Here is a 20,775-nt window from a genome sequence, read left to right on the forward strand (position 1 = left end):
CGATTAATACCAAAGATTACTCAGGTTTATAAAGGTTAAGCACCAAATTTGTAAGACTCAAACCTGATTTGTCAATTCAAAATAATACTGAAAAGCCAAAGTTGAAATCCTAGCTTTTATCAAGGCATAGTCCCCTTTCAAATTTGAGAATGACTAGTTACAAAAAAAAAAAAGTTTTACTCACTTGAAAACTTCTTTGGTGAGAGACTGGTCCAGCGTTTGAAACAAGAAATAAGACACTATTTGAAAGGCATCACGGTTTGGCTTGTCAAACATGTTCCTATTGGTTTAAAAAGAAATAAAGCAGGGAACAAAAAGAAAAATAGTTAACAGTGACAGATAGTTATCAGATTTATTGTGATCTCTTTGTAAGGTATGTTAATATTGAATCACCATGTTGTACACCTAAAACTAATATAACACTATATGTCAACTATAATTGTAAGTAAATTAATTTTCTAAATAGAGGAAAAACATTTTTTTAAGTTTCCATGCTTACTCATGTCAAACAACTTTTAGTCCTTGAAATGTTTGTATTCCTCCACACAAATCTTACCTCCTTATTATCTCACATTTAAATTTTTTTACAAAGTATCCTGCTTCCTCTATTTGACATTTTAATTTTTAATAATATCTGTTGAAGATATTTTTTCACCCACTAGACTAAAACTCTGTAATGTAAGTCTGCCTATTCTGTTCACTACTGTATTCTGTTCACCCAGTCCCAATACTGTGCTCAACTAATATTAGTACTTGTTGAATTAACAAATGAATAAATCACCTTTTCTTTCCATTCCCACTGCTACTTTGATTTAGGCCTACCTAACTCCAATGCCCTGAGTCCCCCTTTAATCCATTCTCTGTAATGCAACCAGAATGATTTTTCTAAAATGCAAATCTTTTGGGCAAATACATGACAATGAAATGGCTGTATTATATTATTTTTAACTTTCTAAGTGGCTACACAGCTACATACAGAAACTAGAAACAGACAAAACTGCACACCAAAAACAATGTATTTTACCATAAATGAATACATATGAACTAGTAACCTAGTACATAGATTTGTGTACATTGAAAGGAAATTAATTAGTAGGTGGGGGAGGGAGGGGGGAAGGGACTAAGCAAGACAGGCTGAACTCACCCTGGAGCTCACCTACGGTTCTTCCCCGGCCGGCCACACCTGGGGTGGCACCATGGCTCAAAGGGTGTCTGCAGAGTAAGCAGGGTCCCACTGGCAGGTGGGGTACCTCGGCCTGGCCTGCAGATATCAGGCCAAAACCAGCTCTCAGACATCCCCCAAGGGGTCCCGAAGTACAAGAGGGCCCTCTACAAAGTTGCTGTCGTACAGGGTGTGGAACGCAAACGCAAGTGTGCAGTAAACCAGATTAAGACCAACAGTACCCCAACAACAACATAACCCTCGGTGGACTCCCACGGCCCTGAGAGGAATCGGCCTCCTTCCTTACTGCAGCTCAGCAGCTTCAATCGGCAAGCATCTGCCCTCTGGTAGTTAGTGCACATCACAGCTATCAGTCAGACACTTAGCATATTAGCCTTTTATATATTTATAAATATTTTTCAAAATAGTTTAATGCCACCTTCAAGCTTAAAGCATTTCTAAGGGAACATCTGTTTCCAAATAGCTCACTGAAATCACTCTCAAGACCCAGAGGGAGGAAAAATCAATGACAGTGTTGAAAAAGAAAGAAAAACTGCCATCCCTGGACCAGACTTGACAGATTTTACTAATTTTTTAAAGGCAAAAGCAGATTACAATGGACCAAACCAGAGCAGAGCAAACTTAAGATTGCTAAAACACTCGCGAGAAGGATGTAGTGGCAATGGGAACCATTCTCAGTGGAGGCCTGGAGAAGCTGTAAGCTTCTTTGACAGCACAGAAAAAATGAGACTGCTGTGGGGTATCAAATCATGCAAAACAAATGATTTATTAACACATAATCATAGCCTGATAAATGCTATCTACTACTATCAATTCTTAGAATAGACTCCTAAACAAAACACTTCTACATGGAAATAGCAGTAACTTCTAAACAAATCGTTACCAAACAAAACTTAATTACATCTCTAAGCCTTGACAGTAAAACAATTATTGTATAATACAGCTGAAAAAAAAGTCAAGAGGGAGAAGGCAGAGGGGGGCAGGGAAGTGTAGGTGAGCTAAATATCTTATGGATAATAGTTTCCTTCCTGGTGAAATTACACAATAGGGAATCAAGAGACATTTTTGAGATTGATACATCAAGAAGTAGAGGTCTACACACATACTAAAACACTGCCACTAGAAGCACTGAAATAACATAATTAAGTCACGAAGATTTGAGAACAGGGGGTAGCCAGTGTAGCCCAAATTTCTCCTGGCCGATAGTGGGAAAATCAAATAATGTCTAAAATTGGTAAAGTAAGCCGTAGCCGGTTTGGCTCAGTGGCTAGCGCATCCACCTGTGGACTAAAGGGTCCCTGTTAGATTCTGGTCAAGGGCACATGCCCAGTTAGCGATCCCTGTGGGGGGCCTGCGGGAGGCAGCCAATTGATGATTCTCTCTCATCATTGATGTTTTATCTCTTTCTCCAGCTCCATTTCTCTCTGAAATCAATAAAAACATAGCTTAAAAAAAATTGGTAAGTTAAGACGCAAAAATACAAACAAAATACCTAGATTTACAATTACAACCATAACATTAGGGGCAAAGTAGGGAAGAGGCTTTTGCTTTTCATTTTCATACCTTCTGTTTTTTTGCTAAGCGTGGCGTGCCTGTTTGCTAATTCTAGAGTAAAAATGTATAAACCAAACAGCAACCAGCTTGAAAGGCTCCTTGGAGCGCTAAAGGCTTTTGCTACACTGTTCTCTGGTCCCTGCACTACCTCCTTGGATCTCACAGACCGCGCCGCTCGACCACCAAAGCAGGGTTAGGGGGCCCCTCCAGTTGCGCCCCAAATGCAGAGTCTATTCCCCTACAAAGCGCTCCCAGCTCGGCTCGGTTAAAAGGTCTCAGCCACTAGGCGGGCAGCCCGGAGGGCAGAGGCTTAGTAGCCGGTGCCCGGAAGGGAGAACCATCATCAGCCTACAATCGCCCATGAGCCCAGCGGGTCCGCGCAAGGGCGGGTCCTCCATCCGCCCGTCCAGCCTCCGGCTCCCCCGCCCCGCCGCCGGGCTCCTTACACTCCGAGGTGCGCGTGCGACGCCACCTTCCCGCAGGCCGTGGCGGCTGCGCCCGGCTCGAAGCCGAGCGTCTGCAGATACATCCAAAGATGCTCCTTCTTGAAAGAGGGGCCGCGGGAGAAGCTCATCCTCGTCGTAGGCGCTGTCACGACCAAGGAAGAAAGCAAAGGCCCCAACGACCCCGAGCGCCCTCAGGCTCCTTCCCTGCAGGCAGCCTGGGGTCGCGGCGGCCCCTCCGGCATTGCCACCGCCCGGGCCTCTCTAGTCCGGGACCATTTCGCCTCGCAGAGGCCGTGAAGTCTCGCGGAAGTGGAGCCTCTCTCACTGGACAACGGCACCGCTTCCTGAGCCGCCTCAAAACCAAGACTCCCGCGCTTCCAGCAGAGCGGTCCGCGCGCGCCCCGCCTGGCTTCCGGGGGGAGGAGGCGAGGCCGCGCAGCCGACTCTAACTCCCGCCATGCAATGCGGTCTTCCCTCGGGTCCCTTCCCGCCAGGCCCCGCGGAGAAACTACAAGACCCACACTGCATTGCGTGGCCAGCGACCTTTCCGGCGCCTGCGCAATCGCAATAGGTCTCTTCAGCAGCTTTTCCGCTTCGCGCTTTATGAACACAAGGCTTTGTTTGGGGCTCCTTTTGTGCCTGTAGACCTAGTTCCTCGGATGGAAGCTGGAGGCGCTGGACTGTGTGGCCCCTAGGAGTGAAAAAAAGCACTGGGTTCCATCCTCAGCTATTCTCACTGGCTTTGTGACCCTGAACAAGTCACCTAACCTCTGAGCCTAGGTCTAGGCTAGGTTAACACCCCTTTAAAAGGCCACCTTTTCAGGCGCCCTCAGAAATGCTACTACCATGGACAAAGCACACCTCTTAACTACTCAGTAATCCAATCATAGGGATTTCCCGGCCTTCCTTTTTCCCCCACCTTCGTGTAATCTTCTTTAGGTTCCCTCCTTAATTCCAGATATATAAAAGTAACTACTTAGGATGCCTGGATTTCATATTATCTCAGGACTCTAAATACTCTTAACAGCTGTCCAAGTGTTGGTGATTCCAGTGGACTGTATCTCTGTGAAAAACACAATTTTGCCTTTTTGTAATTCTATTTGAGCATGTTGGAAGTTTAATTAGCTTTCCAACCAACCAAATTTCTGCGTTCGAGTCTTAACAATATCTAAGTGTTACTGTGGCTTCAAAGAAGCTATTGATTCTGAAGTAGTGGGTTTTGACTGAGTTGACTGTTTTTAAAAAACTGTTTGGATTTTAATTGTGATGCAGAAGTTACAGTAACAAACATTTGGTTTTGTACAGACATTATTTCCACTCTGGTGGATAAGCTCAATAAAGATCAAATCCAAAAAAACACAAACTGTCACTCTCCTAAGTCTTTTCGATCTTGCTTTCCAGCAATGTTATCACTTTATCTCAAACTCATAAAAAGTCTCTCCAGGTTTGGACATTCCTTACGTTGACAAAATAAAACTCCAGTCCCTCTGCCAAAAAGTAACCATTATTGTCAGTTCTGTAGAAATCGCTTACTTTCCTTGTCTTGTAGTTTTACCGTCCCAGTGTGCTTCCCTACACACTATAATTTAGTCTTGCTCTTTTTATATTCGTCTTGGCTTTTGTTTTTTGTCTTTCCAAGGTTTGTTGGTTTGTTCTAATAATTTAATAATAAGAGAGCATCCTCAAAGTGCAGTTCAACATGTCCCACTCTCTCTCTCTGTCCTCCACATTTTCAAATTGGAACCTGGATCCAGAGATTGTTCATACTCATCTATGATGCCTTTGGCAAGATTAGGTGATGGTGCAATCCCCATCAAAATCCCGACACCCTAGCTAGTTTGGCTCAGTGGATAGAGTGTCAGCCTGCTGACTGAAGGATCCCAGGTTAGATTTCCATCAGGGCACATCCCAGATTTCTGGCTAGATCCCCAGTAGGGGGCGTGCAAGAGGCAGCTGATCCATGATTCTCTCATCATTGATGGATGTTTCTGTTTTTCTCCCTTCCTCTCTGAAATCACTAAAAATATTTTTCTAATAAATACCTTAATTCACTGGGAATTGCAAAATGATGCAATTTTAATTTGTCATTTGTCATGGACTGCATACTTGTGCCCATGTCCCAAATTAATGTGTTAGAACCCAAATATTATTGTATTAAAAGTTCGGAGGTATTTAGGATTAGATGAGATCACAAGGGTGGAATCCTCATTAATGGGATTGCTGCCCTCATAAGAGTCACAAGTCAGTATCCTTCCTTGCTCTTCCCACCATATGAGGCTAGAAAGAGAAGTTGACTGAAAAGGGGCCCTCACCAAAAGCCGACCATTATGGCACCCTGATCTCAAGCTTCCAGCCTCCAGAACTATGAGCTATAAATGTTTTTTGTTTAAACCACTTGGTCTAAGGTAATTTGTTGTAGCACCTCAAACTGACTACAGTATCATTTATTTTTCATTTGTTAGCGGCAATACTTTTATGACAGAAATTTTCCCTCATTTTCCATTTGTTTACCTAGTGGTAAATATATAAAGAAGGCTAAATTCTTTATTCTTTTCTTTTAGTTACCAGTATTAAGAATTGGTTTGTTATCCTCCCCTGAAGGTGACCAATTAGATTGAATATTTGAAGATTATGTGGGGTTCATATTTGATGGGGTTCAAGCTATTGAAATTATTTCTTTATAGAAGTTCAAGATTGCTCATCTTTGGTCAATGGGAATCTCTTCAACTTGGCTTCCTTGCTATCTGCAATAACAAAAAGCTCAAAGCTCACTTTGTACATTTCTTCAGACATGGAATCAGCCATTTCTCCAAGAAGCGCTGATTTCTTTTAGTGGGAAAAGGTATTTTGAAACTACAACCTGGCCTGGCTGATGTGGCTTAGTGGTTGAGCGTCAAACTATGAATCAAGAGATTACCAGTTCAATACCGAGTTAGTGCACATGCCCAGATTGTGGGCTTATTCCCCAGTAGGGGCCATGCTGTGGGTAGTGAATCAATGTCTCTATCCCTTTCCTTCTTTCTTCTCTCTAAAAATCAATAAGGACATATATATATATAATTTTTTTTTTAAACTACAACCTGGACACTAGGGATGCTTATTGCTTCTTGGTTGGCCATTGTTTCTACAGTTTACTTAACTAATACTTAAGTAATGCTGCTTTATGTCAGCCATTGCTCTGGGGTGGCTTTTTATTTTTTAAAAAATATATTTTATTGATTTTTTACAGAGAGGAAGGGAGAGTAATAGTTAGAAACATCGAAGACAGAGAAACACTGATCAGCTGTCTTCTTCCTGCAACCAAGGTACATGCCCTTGACCAGAATCAAACCTGGGACCTTTCAGTCCACAGGCCAATGCTCTATCCATTGAGCCAAACCAGTCAGGGCTGCTCTGAGTTTTTTTGTTTGTTTGTTTGTTTTGTTTTTACAAATTTCAATTGATTTTTGATTCTTTATGATAAACCTACTATTATTCCCATTTTACAGATGAGGAAATTGAGGTACACAGGAATTAAGTAACTTGTTTAAGGTCACTAAACTACTAAGTGGCAGAGCCAAGATTAGAATGCTGAGTCTAATTAAAAGTTCATAAATCTTTACCAATCATGATATGCTTTCTCCCAGTTGACCTGTTTCCAGTCATGTGCCCACACCTAGGCTAGGGAAAAGCAAAAACACTTGACTGAGGCACCCTCTCCCAATCCAAAAGGTACAAAGATTCTGGCCTGGCCAGTATGGCTCAGTTGGTTGGACATCATCCTGTGCACCTAGCAGGCGTCCTCAAACTTTTTAAAGTGGGGGCCAGATCACGGTCCCTCAGAGAGCTGGAGGGCCGGACTATATGAACTACTAATTCCTACTGTAACACCTCGGCTGCGCTCGCTGCCCAAAAAACCTGGCGGGCCGGATCAGACTCCTCTGCGGGCCGCATGTGGCCCGCGGGCCGTAGTTTGAAGACCCCTGATAGAGGTCATGTTTGATTCCCGGTCAGGGTACATGCCCGGGTTGCAGGCTCAATCCCCGGGGGGGGGGGGGGGGGGGAGGCGTGCAGGAAGCAGCTGATCAATGTTTCTCTCACTTCAATGTTTCTCTCACTTTCTCTCTAAAACCAATAAAAACATTTTTTTTAAAAAAGATACAAAATTTCTGATACCAAAAGAAGCAGAAATGAATACTGGGAGGCAAAACAAAACAAAACACATACACACAAAAAATGTTCACTCTATTAATACAAACACACACACACAACAATTCCTGATTATACCAATTTTTATTGCAGGCATTTTTTTTTCTTTTATCTTTTTGTGTGTTTTTTTTATTGCAGGCATTTTAATAATTAAACTTCATAGGTTTCTATTAAATGATATATGATACAGACTAGAATCTCATAAAAGTTTAGATCCAGGTTTCATTACAATTAAGCCCTATAATAATAATAAAAAAATAGACTAATCCCCAAAAGATTAATCTCCAAAGCCACAGGGATAAATACATAAGCAAACATGAAGTTTAATATGACACAAATTTTGTCTTCAGATAAAGAAATATTTTCTTGTTAGTTTTTCAACATTTCTCCCTGAGAGGAGTCAGGGTTATTAGCGTGTGAATGATTTGATCCTTCCTCTTCTTCCAAAGCTATAATATCTGGAATTTCATCAGTCTCCGATGCCAAGTCTATGATAGTAAAATCAAATGCCTGTAAAAAAAGAATCTTGGGTAGTAAAATGAACACTAATGAAGTAAGCTGTTAGGTTCAGATGAGTTCATGGAGACATTACTTAGTACATGTGGATGAATCTTACTTTGTCCATAGTTGTGTTTTCTGACAAGGTGATGTAGTCTTATTTCCCAAATTCACTCATATTATAAGAAGTACTTAGGATACTTCTCTTTAAAGGAACTTGACCAGTAGTGGACTTATTAAATGAAAGCTTTTTGAAAATATGAGATATAAAGCATTTCTGGTTTTTCATCTATTAAACTATTATTCTTTTTAAAAATATATATTTTTATTGATTTCAGAGACAAAGGACAAGGGAGAGAGAGACATAGAAACATCAATGATGAGAGAAAATCCTTGATCGGATGCCTCCTGTACATCCCCTACTGGGGATCAAGCCTGCAACCCAGGCAGGTGCCCTGATCAGGAATCAAACTGTGACTTCTAATTCATACATTGATGCTCAACCACTGAGCAACACTGGCCAGGCTAAAATGGTAAATTTGATGCTATGCATCAAAATAGTGAGAAAAATTACAATTTCTAAAATAGTAAAACAAAAACAAAACACACACACACACACACACACACACACACACAAGGAATCTTGCTTTGGTCATTGGGACCCCTTATCTGGCTGTGGCTTTACTGCACTTTTCCCATGTGCTCAGAGGATTGTCTGGTCTGAGGTACAAACGTCCACCATTTGTTCCTGAGGCTTTCACTTTGGAGAGATCAAACTGCATTCTAGCTACTCGTGAATGTTCGTTTTGCAAGGATGATATCCAACCCAACATCCACAGAAGTGAGCAATATTTACACTAATGGATCCAGAGCATCCAGCGAGGCAGGTCAACAAATGTAGTTTTAGTCTTTTTAGGTTAAAAGCTCTCCAATAAATGTATATTTTAACATCCCATATCACTTTGTTTTTAAATAAATGCAAAATACAACAGGAAGCTACAACACAAGAAGCTATGAGCAGAGGGATTTTCTGGGCTCCAGACAAGAAAGCAAGCTGTGGTTTTCTCCTAGCAAAGGCCTAGAGGCTAGAACAGAAAAAATACACACACTTCGACACCAGTAAGACATTGTGCTAAATTTCCACCCGGCCCCGTATCTCTTTTCTACTTCTTTCCCCACCTCTCAAGTGAGGCAAATAGCTGAGTGGATTGAAGGTGAATAAAGGTACTATGAACCTGGCTTACAAAAGGTGTTCAATAAACACTAGCTTTTCTCATAAGTTCCTTAAATGCCACCACACATACAAACCTTCACAGTCACCTATAGGCCAAGTAACTGTTGACCTAAAATAGAGTTCTGCAATTGCAAAGCTTGGAAATTCCACACCTACAGGAGAAAAGTTTCCATCACCACCACAAAAAATGTACCTCCACCCCGAGATGATTTAGGAGAGACATATGAATAATTCACCTTCCATATAATCAGAATGATTCTAAGTGTCTCATTTCCCTCAAATTCAAAGCCAGTGGAGGAAAAAGGGGGAAACGGAGCAGCTTAGAGATAGTCACAGCCTACCAAGTTTCCATGGTAAGTTTAAAATGTAGCCGAAACCGGTTTGGCTCAATGGATAGAGCGTCAGCCAGCCTGCTGACTGAAGGGTCCCAGGCTCGATTCCAGTCAAGGGCATGTACCTTGGTTGCAGGCACATCCTCAGTAGGGGTTGTGCAAGAGGCAGCTCATCAATGATTCTCTCTCATCAATGTTTCTAACTCTCTATCCCTCTCTCTTCCTCTCTGTAAAAAAATCAATAAGATACATTAAAAAATAAATAAAATAAAATGTAGTGGTTGTGCCTGACAATCGTCACGGGGTTTTCAGAAATGTGGCAGAAATCCTCTCAGATTTATAAAATAGATCCCTTTTTCATTGACCTGAACCAATACCAAAGGAGTGTAGGAGTCGCTTGCTGTGAATGCCCATCCGTGATGGAGGCCAAACTCAGATGCTTATTATGAAACTAATGAGATAATCATAGTCCCTCTCTGAAAAGGACAGGAAACCAGCAATACATTCTTTTCAAGAAAATCAGGTGACCTTGCTAGGACTCCCTGGACCCTGGGTACCTTTTGCAGGTTGTTCTCCATACAACCACAGAGGGCACCTTTCCTGTCACAGACTTCATTGGTTCGCATATTTACTATGACTTTCCAGAAGGTGGCACTACATGCATTGAGGATAACATACCATCTTGTAATTTGCATGAAGTTAAACTAGTGGTGACCTGGGGCCCTGGATTGGTGAGACTAATACAGAAATAAAAACATCATTTTTGGAATTTAACTTGCTAGCAACGCTGGTAACATCACACAGAATGATGATTTATTTTGAAATAAAGAATAATTATAGAAGAAATAATGAAAAGAAAAAGTATGCCCTAGCCAGTTTGGCTCAGTGGATAGAGCATCAGATTGAAGGGTCCCAGGTTCAACTCTGTTCAAAGGCACATGCCCTGGTTGTGAACTTGATCTCCAATAGGGGGCATGCAAAAGGCACCTAGTCAATTATTCTCTCTCATCATTGATGTTTAAATCTCTCTCATCCTTTCCCTTCCTCTCTGAAATCAATAAAAATATATTTTTAAAAATAAAGAAAAAGTAAAATTTTTGTTTGTATAAAAAGAATTCCTATGTTCCTGGCTATCACCCTTCATAATAGTTTGCATTTATAGCTTGATTATGTGCCTGCAGTTAGAGAATTAGTAACATCATGATTCTGCTTTACTCTCTCTTTACCCTTCACTTGAACAATTTGATACAGTTTGAGAGAGGGCACACCCCTGCCCTACAGTAGGAACACGCTCTTATACCATTGGCTAAAAAGAATCTGTGGAAGTAGTTAGAACTCTCAGGCTAGAAAAAGAGTTGTCACTAATCACGACACAATGCAAGTGATTCTTGCTACCCATTGAATAGCAATGAACTAGTCAATGCTAAACCTATGTATTTGAATCATCTATATTAATAAAAGAGTGATATGCTAATTAGACCAGGAGACCTTCCACACATCCTTCTGGACAAAGTCATGGTGGCGGGGCCGAGGCAGAGTTGGTTAGGGGTGATCAGGCTGGCAGGGGAGAGCATGGACACAGACACTAGTGTGGTGAAGGCCTGGGGCAGGCTAAGGGGGAGTAGTGGGGAGAGAGTCAATGGGGGGGAGGAAAAGAGGGCATCTATAATACTTTCAACAATAAATTTAAAAAATTAAAAAAGAACATGCCCTCAGGTGAGGATTAAAAAAAAAAAAGTTTCATCCAAGAAAGGGGGGAAAAAAAAAATATATATATATATATATATATATATATATATATATATATATATATATATATTTTTTTTTTTTTTTTTTTTTTTTTTAAGAAGTCTTCATCCCTCACCAGCCATAAAACATGACCTGGGCCTATCCCACTTGACAGCATTTCTTCCAGGAATCAGTAACTTCTAAAACATGGGAGAGCGACATCAGAATTTCAAAAGGTAGGCAAGGAGAACAGAGAAGACACCATAAAACATGTCTTTAGCTTAAGCTGATCTTATGCCTGTAGAGACTTCTCTCTGAACAGATGCTATTACCTTTAGACTAGTAACTTAGTTACTCAACAGTGGGCTGATTCAGTATCTTTTCTTTACCATATGGTTACTGTGGGATCATAAGATATCTGCTGGGAAGGTGGACACCTAGAGCATAAAGGTGTTGCCCTGAGACATAATAAGAAGTACTTTGGTTTACAGAGCAGGGATATCTTACAAGATCCTCACTATGCAGGCCTCAGTGCTCGGTCACCCCGAAACTGGGTAAGGCCCCACTGACCCACACCCAAGTCCATGAAGAGGCCCTCCTTGCCCTCCCCCACACCGGATAGGTAAGTGCACAGATATCTCCCTGCTCCTTCTTCCTTCCCTCACTACCACCTCCATGAGCTGAATGACAAAGAGATAGCTCGGGCAAACCAAACTTTAGTTTTCCCCTTTTCATTTTTTTAGTCTTTCAATATCTATCATGCCTTAACAAAATAGAAATATTTGACTAATCATGACCTCATAGTATATACTCGCACCCAAACTAGCAAGATATTACATGTCACTGTCCCACAGATGGTTATCCCCACACCTTTAGTGCAAAAATAGAAAAAGACAACCCATCTTCAAACACTTCACTTCCATCTGGGAAGGCATCATTAATTTTATGACAGATGGGAAAACTAAGGCTAAGAGATTAATGACTAGTTAAGTAATCTCAAGCGTCCAGTAAATGGGCAAATGAAGGCAATGTCACCCAATAAAATTCTTAAATGCCCATTAGCTTTTCACTTGTTTAAAACCTATCATCCAACATTCCATTTTTGATATTAGTCAGCCAGTGTTATCCCACTTCCAAATTCCCTCTAACAGGCCAATTGGAATTCATGTATGTGTATGAATAACCCTGTCATGCAAGGCCAAGCTGCTCTGCGAAAGCAACATACAAAGCACATGGGACACACACAGCATAAAACTGATCTATTCTGCAGTGAATTTTATTGAACTCACAGGAGACATCCCTTTATGAAAAGTTAAAAAAAAACTAAAGTACAAGCATGCATTGTGAGACAAAACAATGAGGAGGCCTGCTCAGATCAAACGGGAGCAGACGCCAGTTCACACGCCAACCCACGGGAAGGTGTTTTTATTCAGTACAGACAGACAGCAACAGTGGCAACAGAATGAGACCATAAATGCAGTGTAACTTTTTGTGACCTCTGACTAGGCTCTGACCTATCATTTCTTTTCTTACCAGCCAGGTAAACAGAATGACTCATTTGCTAAGGCCAAAAACTTTCAAGATCTTAATCCAGATCTTAACAGACAACAATGAAGAGGCCCTTTTTTCCTAGCTAGCTGTTTCCCCAAAATGTAGTTGTCTAGCAGGTTAATTGCAACATAACAGAAGATGTCATCTGGCTGGCCGCACCATGCGCTGGTGACAGGGACAGGATTACTGTGTTTTGTGCTCAGGTTGCTGGGCTTGCTGGCTGGCTGTGTCCTTCTCTGCAACACGATGCTGAGCATTCTGAGACTCGATTATCTGAGGATAAAAGGGACCTACCAGCCAGTTGAGGGGGGTGTTGTTAACAAGATAATCCATCACATTATCTAAAGACTCCTTCATTTTCTGCAGCTGCCCCTTGCTAGAAGTGAGGAAGCCGTCGGACACTTCTGTGAAGGAGGACGCATTGCGGAACACTGAGTAGATGTCGCCAGCCATCTCCCCCAAGTGACTGGCCTGGTCTTGGATGTTCTGTGGTAACCCTTGGACGTTGGACAGGAGGGTGGAGCACGTGGTCTGCAGCTGCTGAGTCAGGTTTCGTGCAATAGCAAGAGTACGTGACTCAATGTGCTAAAAATAAAACAAGTTTAAAATTAGCAGGGACCCAACAGCGCTATGTATGAACTCATGCAATAACCGTAAGTTATGTGTCCACCACACACATGGATTCCTCAACTTTTCAAAATCCTCATAACAACCCTGAGTGCAGCAGTGTTTTTAGTCACATTTCTACACATGCATACCAGCTTTGGGAACCTGAAGAACCACTTTTAGGTATTGCAACATGCTAATTCTTCTGTCTGAAACATTAGTCCCCTCACTGCCCTTTCACCTAGTTTATTCCCCCGTTCAGTCCCTGCTTGGCATGCACCTCCTCCAGAAAGTCATCTGACTCACCACCCTCACTCCAAGACCAACTTAGGTACTTTTTTTTATAGTCTCATAGTTTCATAGTTCCTGTTTCTATGCTGTCAGAAACACCACCACCTAAAAATGCCAGCATCCCCTCTTAGTCAGCACTGAGGTTAAGGCCCATGTTCTTATTTAGCTGTATCCCACTACAGCAATAGCTGTAGGTTATTCAAGTTACGCAGTTCTGCTTTTTTGTCATGCAACTTTGCTTTGCTTTTCAAACTTTTGCTGGAAAAGAGTATTCTAAGAGGAATAAGGGGAAATTTTGAATAATAAAAGTCTGGTAGAACTTTTAATTCTTAAAGGATTGTGGATGACTTACCTCAGCACAGTGGGATTCATCGGTGTCATCATAGCCGATGCTTTTCTTCCACTCCACCCAGGAGAGAAAGAACTTATCGTGAGCATCCTGAATCCTCTGGTTGGCACACTGCACATTCTCTCTGGCAAATTCAATCTAGAACACATTGAGATAAAACCAAGGAACCAGTCAGACACTCGTGTCAGTCTGTTCTCAGATCTACGGTGTAAATCATAGAACATAAAAACCAGGAATATCCATAAGAATTTAAGGACAGCAATCCCTGCCCTCATTGTTATTTATTATCGAGCAATCGAACTTCTTTACTGCCTCTACTTAAGCTATTAAGCCACTGTCTCCATATTTTCCTCCAGTTTAGCATAGGTAAGGCAACTGAAATGTGACATTAATGTGTAAAGTATAAGGAAAAATTATAAAAAAGGAATTCAAACTTCCCCTTCCCTGTTGTCAGCCATCATTTCCCTTCCCAAGAATGGCAGTGCAGTACATACTGTTCTGGGACTTGGCAATCTTCAATGGCTACACAATACTCTTTTGTGATATATCAATTTAATTAGTTCCCTATTAGTTGCCATGCAGTGTTTATAACCTTCAGCAACTCTAAACATACATAGCTTTAGGATCAATTTCTACAAGGAAAACTGCAGAGGAACAGGTGCGCTTATAAAACTGCTGAGAACTGTCCCCCAAATCCTCCAGAAGTCCACAAGTACACCTCTTTCTCTGCACCCCTGCCCACAGCATCACACTCTGCCCGTGTGTTCGCAAAAGAGAGGCATCTGTCATTTGACCCCTTGGAGTACGATTAGCATCACTTCAGATATTTCAGCTACTTATACTTCCTGTTCTGTGAGTTTCTGTATACTCTCTGCCCATGTTTCTATTGGGTTGTTCATAGGGTAAAGTTTAAAATTCTTGGATTTCATAATTGCATTGACTCTCATCCCTTGAGATAAATCAACTCACTCCAGCTACCTTTAAATGAGCTTTTACCCACCAGGTTAACGGTGGAATGGAGCTGGGAAATGGTCTCCTGGCTTTTTTGCTTAGCTTCCTTCACCCTGCCCAGAGCCTGCTGGTAGGCGCGTGCACGGAGCTTGGTAGACAGCGATCCCAGCCTAACGTAATAACTTGGCTTCTGAACAGACTCAAATCCTTCCACCTTTTTGGCTTCTTTTTCTGAAGTTAGAAAGGGGAAAAAACAAACAAACAAAAAAACATAAGGGATCACAGCTCTAAGTGACAAGGCCTGGACTCTTAATCTGGATCTTGATTTTGGCGCTTCAACCCACCCACCAGCAATTATGCACTCCTTTTCCCAAGACAAATCATGTCTACTGCTAGGCTACCCAGAACATATCACTGCATCTGAAGGTTCATCTACACATGTCTCTGTGAGCTTCTTGGGCAACACAGTACCTGGCAGACAGTAGCCACTAAATGTTTAATGATTCTGTAAAGCAGCCCATTAAAAACTATCCATTTTTAGAATATATTTCTCTAGGTTAACTTCTCTTCAAGTTTCAAAACTTACTAAGTAAAATTCAATGTAAAACTTAATATTGTTTTAAGAAAGAACATCTACAAAGACAGAAAGAGTAGTGGTTGTCTGAGGGAGATTCAGGCATGAGGATCTTTTGGGATGACAGAAATGTTCTAAAACTAAACTGAGGTGATGGTTGTGCAGCTGTAAATTTAGTATGAAAAAGGTGAATTTTTTGGTGTATAAAGTATATCTCGGTGAAGCTGATTTAAGGTAGGCAACACTATTTCAAGACACAAAAACATTTACCTAGTTCTTCCTCGGTGAGAGGGAGGTACTGGTCTACCAGCAGCTCTGATGTGCTGAGCGCATTTTCCACTCCACTGCTCACCAGCTGCATCATCCGACTGCCCATGACCGTGTTAATGCTGTCATTCACCACAGACTTGGTCTTCTCCACACTGCCTGTAACGGCTTCTTTGGTCTTGTCCACCACCCCGGTGATCGTGCTGGTCACGGAATCCTTGGCTCCAGTCACGGTGGTCGTCACAGCATCTTTCGCCCCAGTCACTGCACCTCTGGCATTGGCAACAACCTACGCACGGAAAAGGAGAGCACTTGGCTGATGAGAAACAAGGACATGAATAGATATTTAAGGTTTTAACTAAGGCAGCATAGTTGAAGAGTTAAAGAAGGACTAGGAGACCAGCTAGTGTAGCTCATTGGTTGAATATTGACCTATGAACCAGGAGGTCACAGTTTCATTCCCGGTCCGGGAACATGCCCTCATTGCAGGCTTCTTCCCTAGAAGGGAGTACGCAGAAGGTAGCTGATCAATGATTCTCTCTCATCATTGATGTTTCTCTCTCTCCCTCTCCCTTTTTTTTTTTTTAAATCAATAAAAATATATTTTAAAAAAAAGAAACTAAAAGCAAAGTTTAAAAATTTGTCAATATGTTACAGGCAGATGTGCCTGTTTCTTCATCTTATTGGATATGTTCTCAGACACCAAGGAGAAAGCTTCTATATATCACCTGTGCATTTACCGAACACCACATGGGAACCAGTTATGCTAAACAAATAGAACATGAAAATATGAGATGTAAAGCCTCAACACTCTTGTCCCAAGCTCACCTGCTTTGTTGGCTGATTCAGTATAGGCAGTTTCTCCTCAATCCTGTCTAGTCCCATACAGGCATAGTTATTGGCAACAGCAACTAAAAAAAGATCACAAATGGGGAAAATGTTATTAGTGTATGTATAGAATGAATACATATTATTATACCATAAACATTTAGTTATAAAAAAAGCAAAATCACTGATCTTCATTTATCACACTATGCATTGCCAATGTCTCCAGCTCAGACAGGAAGAGGCTCGGGAAGCTGGCAAGTTCTCCTACTGACAGGGAAATAAGGGGGTGGGAGAGCAGCAGGCAAGCCAGGGAGGAAGCTGGCTAAGAAGTTTCTTCCTCATCCCCTGGCTCCTGAGATTAGAGCCCAGAGGAGCCAGGCTTCACCTGAACCCTCATTCTGAGAACTCTCAAAATCAGCATTGCCATGCTGGTTTAACACTACCTACACTTAATTCAGTATGTGGCAATGGAGAGTGGTATGCTGACAGCACTCTGGATCTCCTTAGTAAGGCCTAGATTTTAGTCCAACCTTCCCTCTAATGATGACCAAGCCAAGCGCTAGTCCTAAATTCATTTGGGAAGTAGCAGAGCTGGAAAACTGGTCTCTAAAGGTTCTTTATATTCCAGAAAGCTCATGACTTAACCATTTGGGGGAATGATTTCATTCAAAAGGGTTCATGTGGAAAATCTTAATATACTATTAGTGGGAAAACAAAATTATAAGCCATTTTGGAAAACAGCCTGGCAGTTTCTCAAAAGCTGAAATAGTTAATGACCTAGCAATACCACTCCCAGGTATATTGATAGCCCAAGAAAACTGAGAACATGTGCCCACACAAAAACTTACACACAAATGTTCACAGTAGCATTATTCTTACCGCCAAAAAGCAAAAGCACCCAAATGCCCATCGACTGATGAATTTAAAAAATGTTTTAAAAATAAATAATAAATATTTATTATTTAATAAATATTTTATCTAATCACACAATGGGATATTATTCCACAACAAAAAGGAATGAAACACTAATATAATGTGCAACTATCACACCTATCATTCCCAGAACTTTTTCATCATCCAAACAGAAACTGGCATAAGATTCCTTTTTGGGGTGATAAAAATGTCCTAAAATTTATGGAGGTGATGCTTACATTACTCTGTAAATATACTAAAAAAACATTGACAATATATGTTAAGTGGGTGAATTGTATGGTCGTTAATTATATGTCAAAAAGATGTTATTATTTATTTTTAAAGCAGTTCATGTACACTGTCAGGTCCCAAAGAAGTTAATTTCAACTGACAAACTGGCTCTTCTTGTGACCTCAGTTGCCAACACAGAAGCATGTGTGGAGGATTTTTAAAAATTTATCATGAGTCCCAGCCAGTTTGCTCAGTGGGTAGAGCGTCAGCCTGCGGAGTGAAGGGTCCCCAGTTCCATTCGGGTTAAGGGTGCATGACCAGGTTTCGGGCTCATTCCCAAGTAGGGGCATGCAGGAAGCAGCCAATCAATGATTCTCTCTCCTCATTGATGTTTCTATCTCCCTCTCCCTTCCTCTCTGAAATAAATAAAAATGTTTTTAAAATAAATAATAATAAATAAATAAAGTGATCATGAGCATCTGCCATTGCTAGGAAGCAGACGTTCTATAACAAAGAGGGTCACCTGGCAGCGTATTGACAAAGGCAGTACAAGCCTCAGGAAAGGCTAAAGATTCTCTGTGTGCTCGGAGCATTCACCATATTCAAACCAGCTCCAGGCTCGCTCCTAACAGGCCCCTTGGACTAAATCTGGAGTGGGAATCACAACTCACTTTGTGGCTCTAGCTTCTGGATGATGGGCTGAGCACTCATCACTGCCACAGACGTGATGGTCTTCACACCCTTCTCCGCCATCTCACACACAGACTTCAAGCAAGGATACTGATCCTTTGTAGTGACATAGGCCGAGGAGACCAGGTCGTATGTGGAGCTCACCAAGGGCAGGTTGGCCACCCTGGTCACCACACTCTGCAATCAAGATGGGGAAGGGGATTAACTTCCCAAAACACAAGGGGAGGGAAAGGAATCAAGAAACAGCTGTCCAAAATTCATACCGGTTGTGGGTCAACTGCAACAGAAACCATTTTTCTTCCTGGGGAGAGGAGAGATCTGTGGAAGAGAAATTTATTTCAGGTCACTAGGATAAGACTCTCCCAGATCAATTCCCCAACTCAAGCACGTGCTAATTTCAAGCAGAGAAAAATTCAAGATGAGGTAAGCATAGTCTTCTGTACTTTTTCCCACCCTCTAGCTCCGAGAGCTCTCCCCTGGCAAACACTGGGCAAAGTTTCAGAGGTCCTGTGTGAACTTCCAATATTAAACAGGCTCTGCAGGGAGAAGTTGCAGATATTTTTGTCTCGTTTCTTCAGCAGGATACTAAAAATGCCTTTTGAAGTGGGGGATATCTGTTCACAGAAACGCTAACTAAGTTAAAATACATGTTAAGGCCAGCCAGTGTGCTCAGTGGTTGGGCATCTACCTATGAACCAGGTCAGGGTGGTCAGGGCACATGCCGGGTAGGGGGTGTGCAGGAGGCAGCCGATCTATGATTATCTTGCATCATTGATGTTTCTTTCTCTCTTTCACGGTGAAATTATATATAGATATAGATATAGATATATTTTTTAAATCCATGTTAAGCCCTAGCTGGGTTGGCATAGTGGATAGTGCGTTAACCTGCAGACTGAAGGGTCCCTGGTTCGATTCCCATCAAGGGCCCTTGGCTAGATCCCCAGGGGGGGCTGTGCAGGAGGCAGCCGATCCATGATTCTCTCTCATCATTGATGTTTCTATCTCTCTCTCTCCCTCTTCCTTCCTCTCTGACATACATAAAATAAAAACGAGCGTGATAATCACTTAAATAAATAAATAAAAATCCATGTTAAAACTAAGGAGAGATTTCAAGCGGAAGGCATCTTGGACAGGCAGGACCGCGTGGGAGCACTTCGCCGGGGATTCGCTCCTTCCCTGTAAAGAAGAACTAGTTTGGTGGTGACTAAGCAGAGGAGGAAGGATGTGCTCCGGGGAACTGAGAAACGTTACAGGAGCTTTAAAATGTCGCGTTCCCAACGACCCACACCCGCACAAAACTGCCTCACGGCCCGGCCACAGGGCTGGGACGCTGCAAGAAGCTGCACAGCCCACTGCCCACGACCCCCAGGCCACTCAGCTCCCCCTCCGCCCCCCCACCCCACCCCCGGGTCCCAGGCGGACCAGGACAGGGGAGCCGCGCCGAAGACGGAGGGAGGCGCCAGCACCCACGGCCCCGCACCCACGGCCCCCCACCCACGGCGCGCCGCATACACCTCGGTTTTAAGACGCAGTTCTAATACATTCCTCTTAAATCCTGTCCTTTCGGGACAGATGAGAAATGTTACCCCGCAACCACGCCCAGAAGGTCGAGTGGCTGGCAGAAAAGAAGACTCCAGGAACAAAAGCAAGTGCGGAAGGCGCAGGCCCAGGGCCCCTCCCAGCCAGCGCCCAGGCTTGGGGGGACCCCGGGCCACCACCCCGCCGGCCAGCCTAGAGCCCGCGGGGTGGGGGGAGGAGGGACCGGCCAGCCCGCAGGTCTCCGAGGGGCGCGCACCCACCGACGACAGCAGGGAGGAGGCGAGGATCGGACGAGTCACGCACTCAGGGCTCCAACGACACCTAGGACGTTGGGAGAGCGGGGCGCGGACGCCCCATTAAATACCCGCCGGCCCCGCCCCGCCCCGCCCGCGGCACGTGACCCGCGGCCCGAACCCGAGCCCCGCGGCCCCGCCCACTGGCGCCCTGGGCGGAGACCCGGCGCCTTCCCCCACCGCCGGCCGGGGGGCCGCGCCTGGGTGGAAGGGGTGCCCGGCCCGGGGAAGGGGTGCCCGGCCCGGGTGGGGGGTGCCCGGCCCGGGTGGGGGTGCCCGGCCCGGGGAAGGGGTGCCCGGCCCGGGTGGGGGTGCCCGGCCCAGGGGAGGGGTGGCCGGCCCGGGTGGGGGGTGCCCGGCCCGGGTGGGGGTGCCCGGCCCGGGGAAGGGGTGCCCGGCCCGGGTGGGGGTGCCCGGCCCAGGGGAGGGGTGGCCGGCCCGGGTGGGGGGTGGCCGGCCTGGTTGGGTGGCTCAGCCGGAGGGAGGGCTCGAGCTGAAACGCGTGCGGCTTTTTGCAAAAGACTACGGAG

At 43.5% G+C, this 20,775-nt stretch overlaps 2 protein-coding genes and 1 long non-coding RNA gene across 6 annotated transcripts in view; 1 reads left to right on the plus strand and 2 right to left on the minus strand.

Moving 5' to 3' along the window:
• HAUS6 (HAUS augmin like complex subunit 6) overlaps positions 1–3,566 on the minus strand; it is a 36,626-nt gene extending 33,060 nt beyond the window's left edge. The window contains exons 1-2 of one of the 3 annotated variants that reach the window (XM_036434149.2): positions 3,184–3,566; positions 185–280 (exon numbers count right to left, since the gene is read on the minus strand). In XM_036434149.2, coding sequence (XP_036290042.1) covers positions 185–280; positions 3,184–3,311 — 224 coding nt within the window. In that variant the 5' untranslated portion in view covers positions 3,312–3,566. Of the gene's footprint in view, positions 1–184; positions 281–3,183 lie in introns of those variants that run through there. The other 2 variants (XM_036434147.2, XM_045580273.1) reach the window with 2 other exon arrangements.
• Positions 3,567–3,745: 179 nt separating this feature from the next.
• On the plus strand, positions 3,746–20,247 carry LOC118716616. Its single transcript, XR_004987214.2, has 3 exons — positions 3,746–4,482; positions 11,786–11,789; positions 20,237–20,247. It is a non-coding gene; the product is annotated as an uncharacterized LOC118716616 (long non-coding RNA).
• On the minus strand, positions 7,682–20,291 carry PLIN2 (perilipin 2). 2 transcript variants are annotated; one of them, XM_036434151.2, is made up of 9 exons: positions 20,213–20,291; positions 18,677–18,731; positions 18,395–18,590; positions 16,581–16,663; positions 15,756–16,041; positions 14,961–15,142; positions 13,964–14,098; positions 13,009–13,299; positions 7,682–7,881 (listed from the first exon to the last, which is right to left on the minus strand). In XM_036434151.2, the coding sequence occupies exons 2-9, from the start codon at positions 18,704–18,706 to the stop codon at positions 7,741–7,743; spliced, it is 1,344 nt and encodes a 447-aa protein (XP_036290044.1). In that variant the 5' UTR covers positions 18,707–18,731; positions 20,213–20,291; the 3' UTR covers positions 7,682–7,740. The 2 variants fall into 2 exon arrangements, with proteins under 2 accessions (XP_036290044.1, XP_036290046.1); XM_036434153.2 differs by lacking the exon at positions 7,682–7,881 and having other exon boundaries at positions 12,793–13,299; positions 20,213–20,290.
• Between the last annotated feature and the right edge of the window lie 484 nt (positions 20,292–20,775).

This window comes from Pipistrellus kuhlii, unplaced genomic scaffold, assembly GCF_014108245.1.
Source record: "Pipistrellus kuhlii isolate mPipKuh1 unplaced genomic scaffold, mPipKuh1.p scaffold_m20_p_12, whole genome shotgun sequence".
In the NCBI taxonomy this organism is placed as follows: Eukaryota; Metazoa; Chordata; class Mammalia; order Chiroptera; family Vespertilionidae; genus Pipistrellus; species Pipistrellus kuhlii.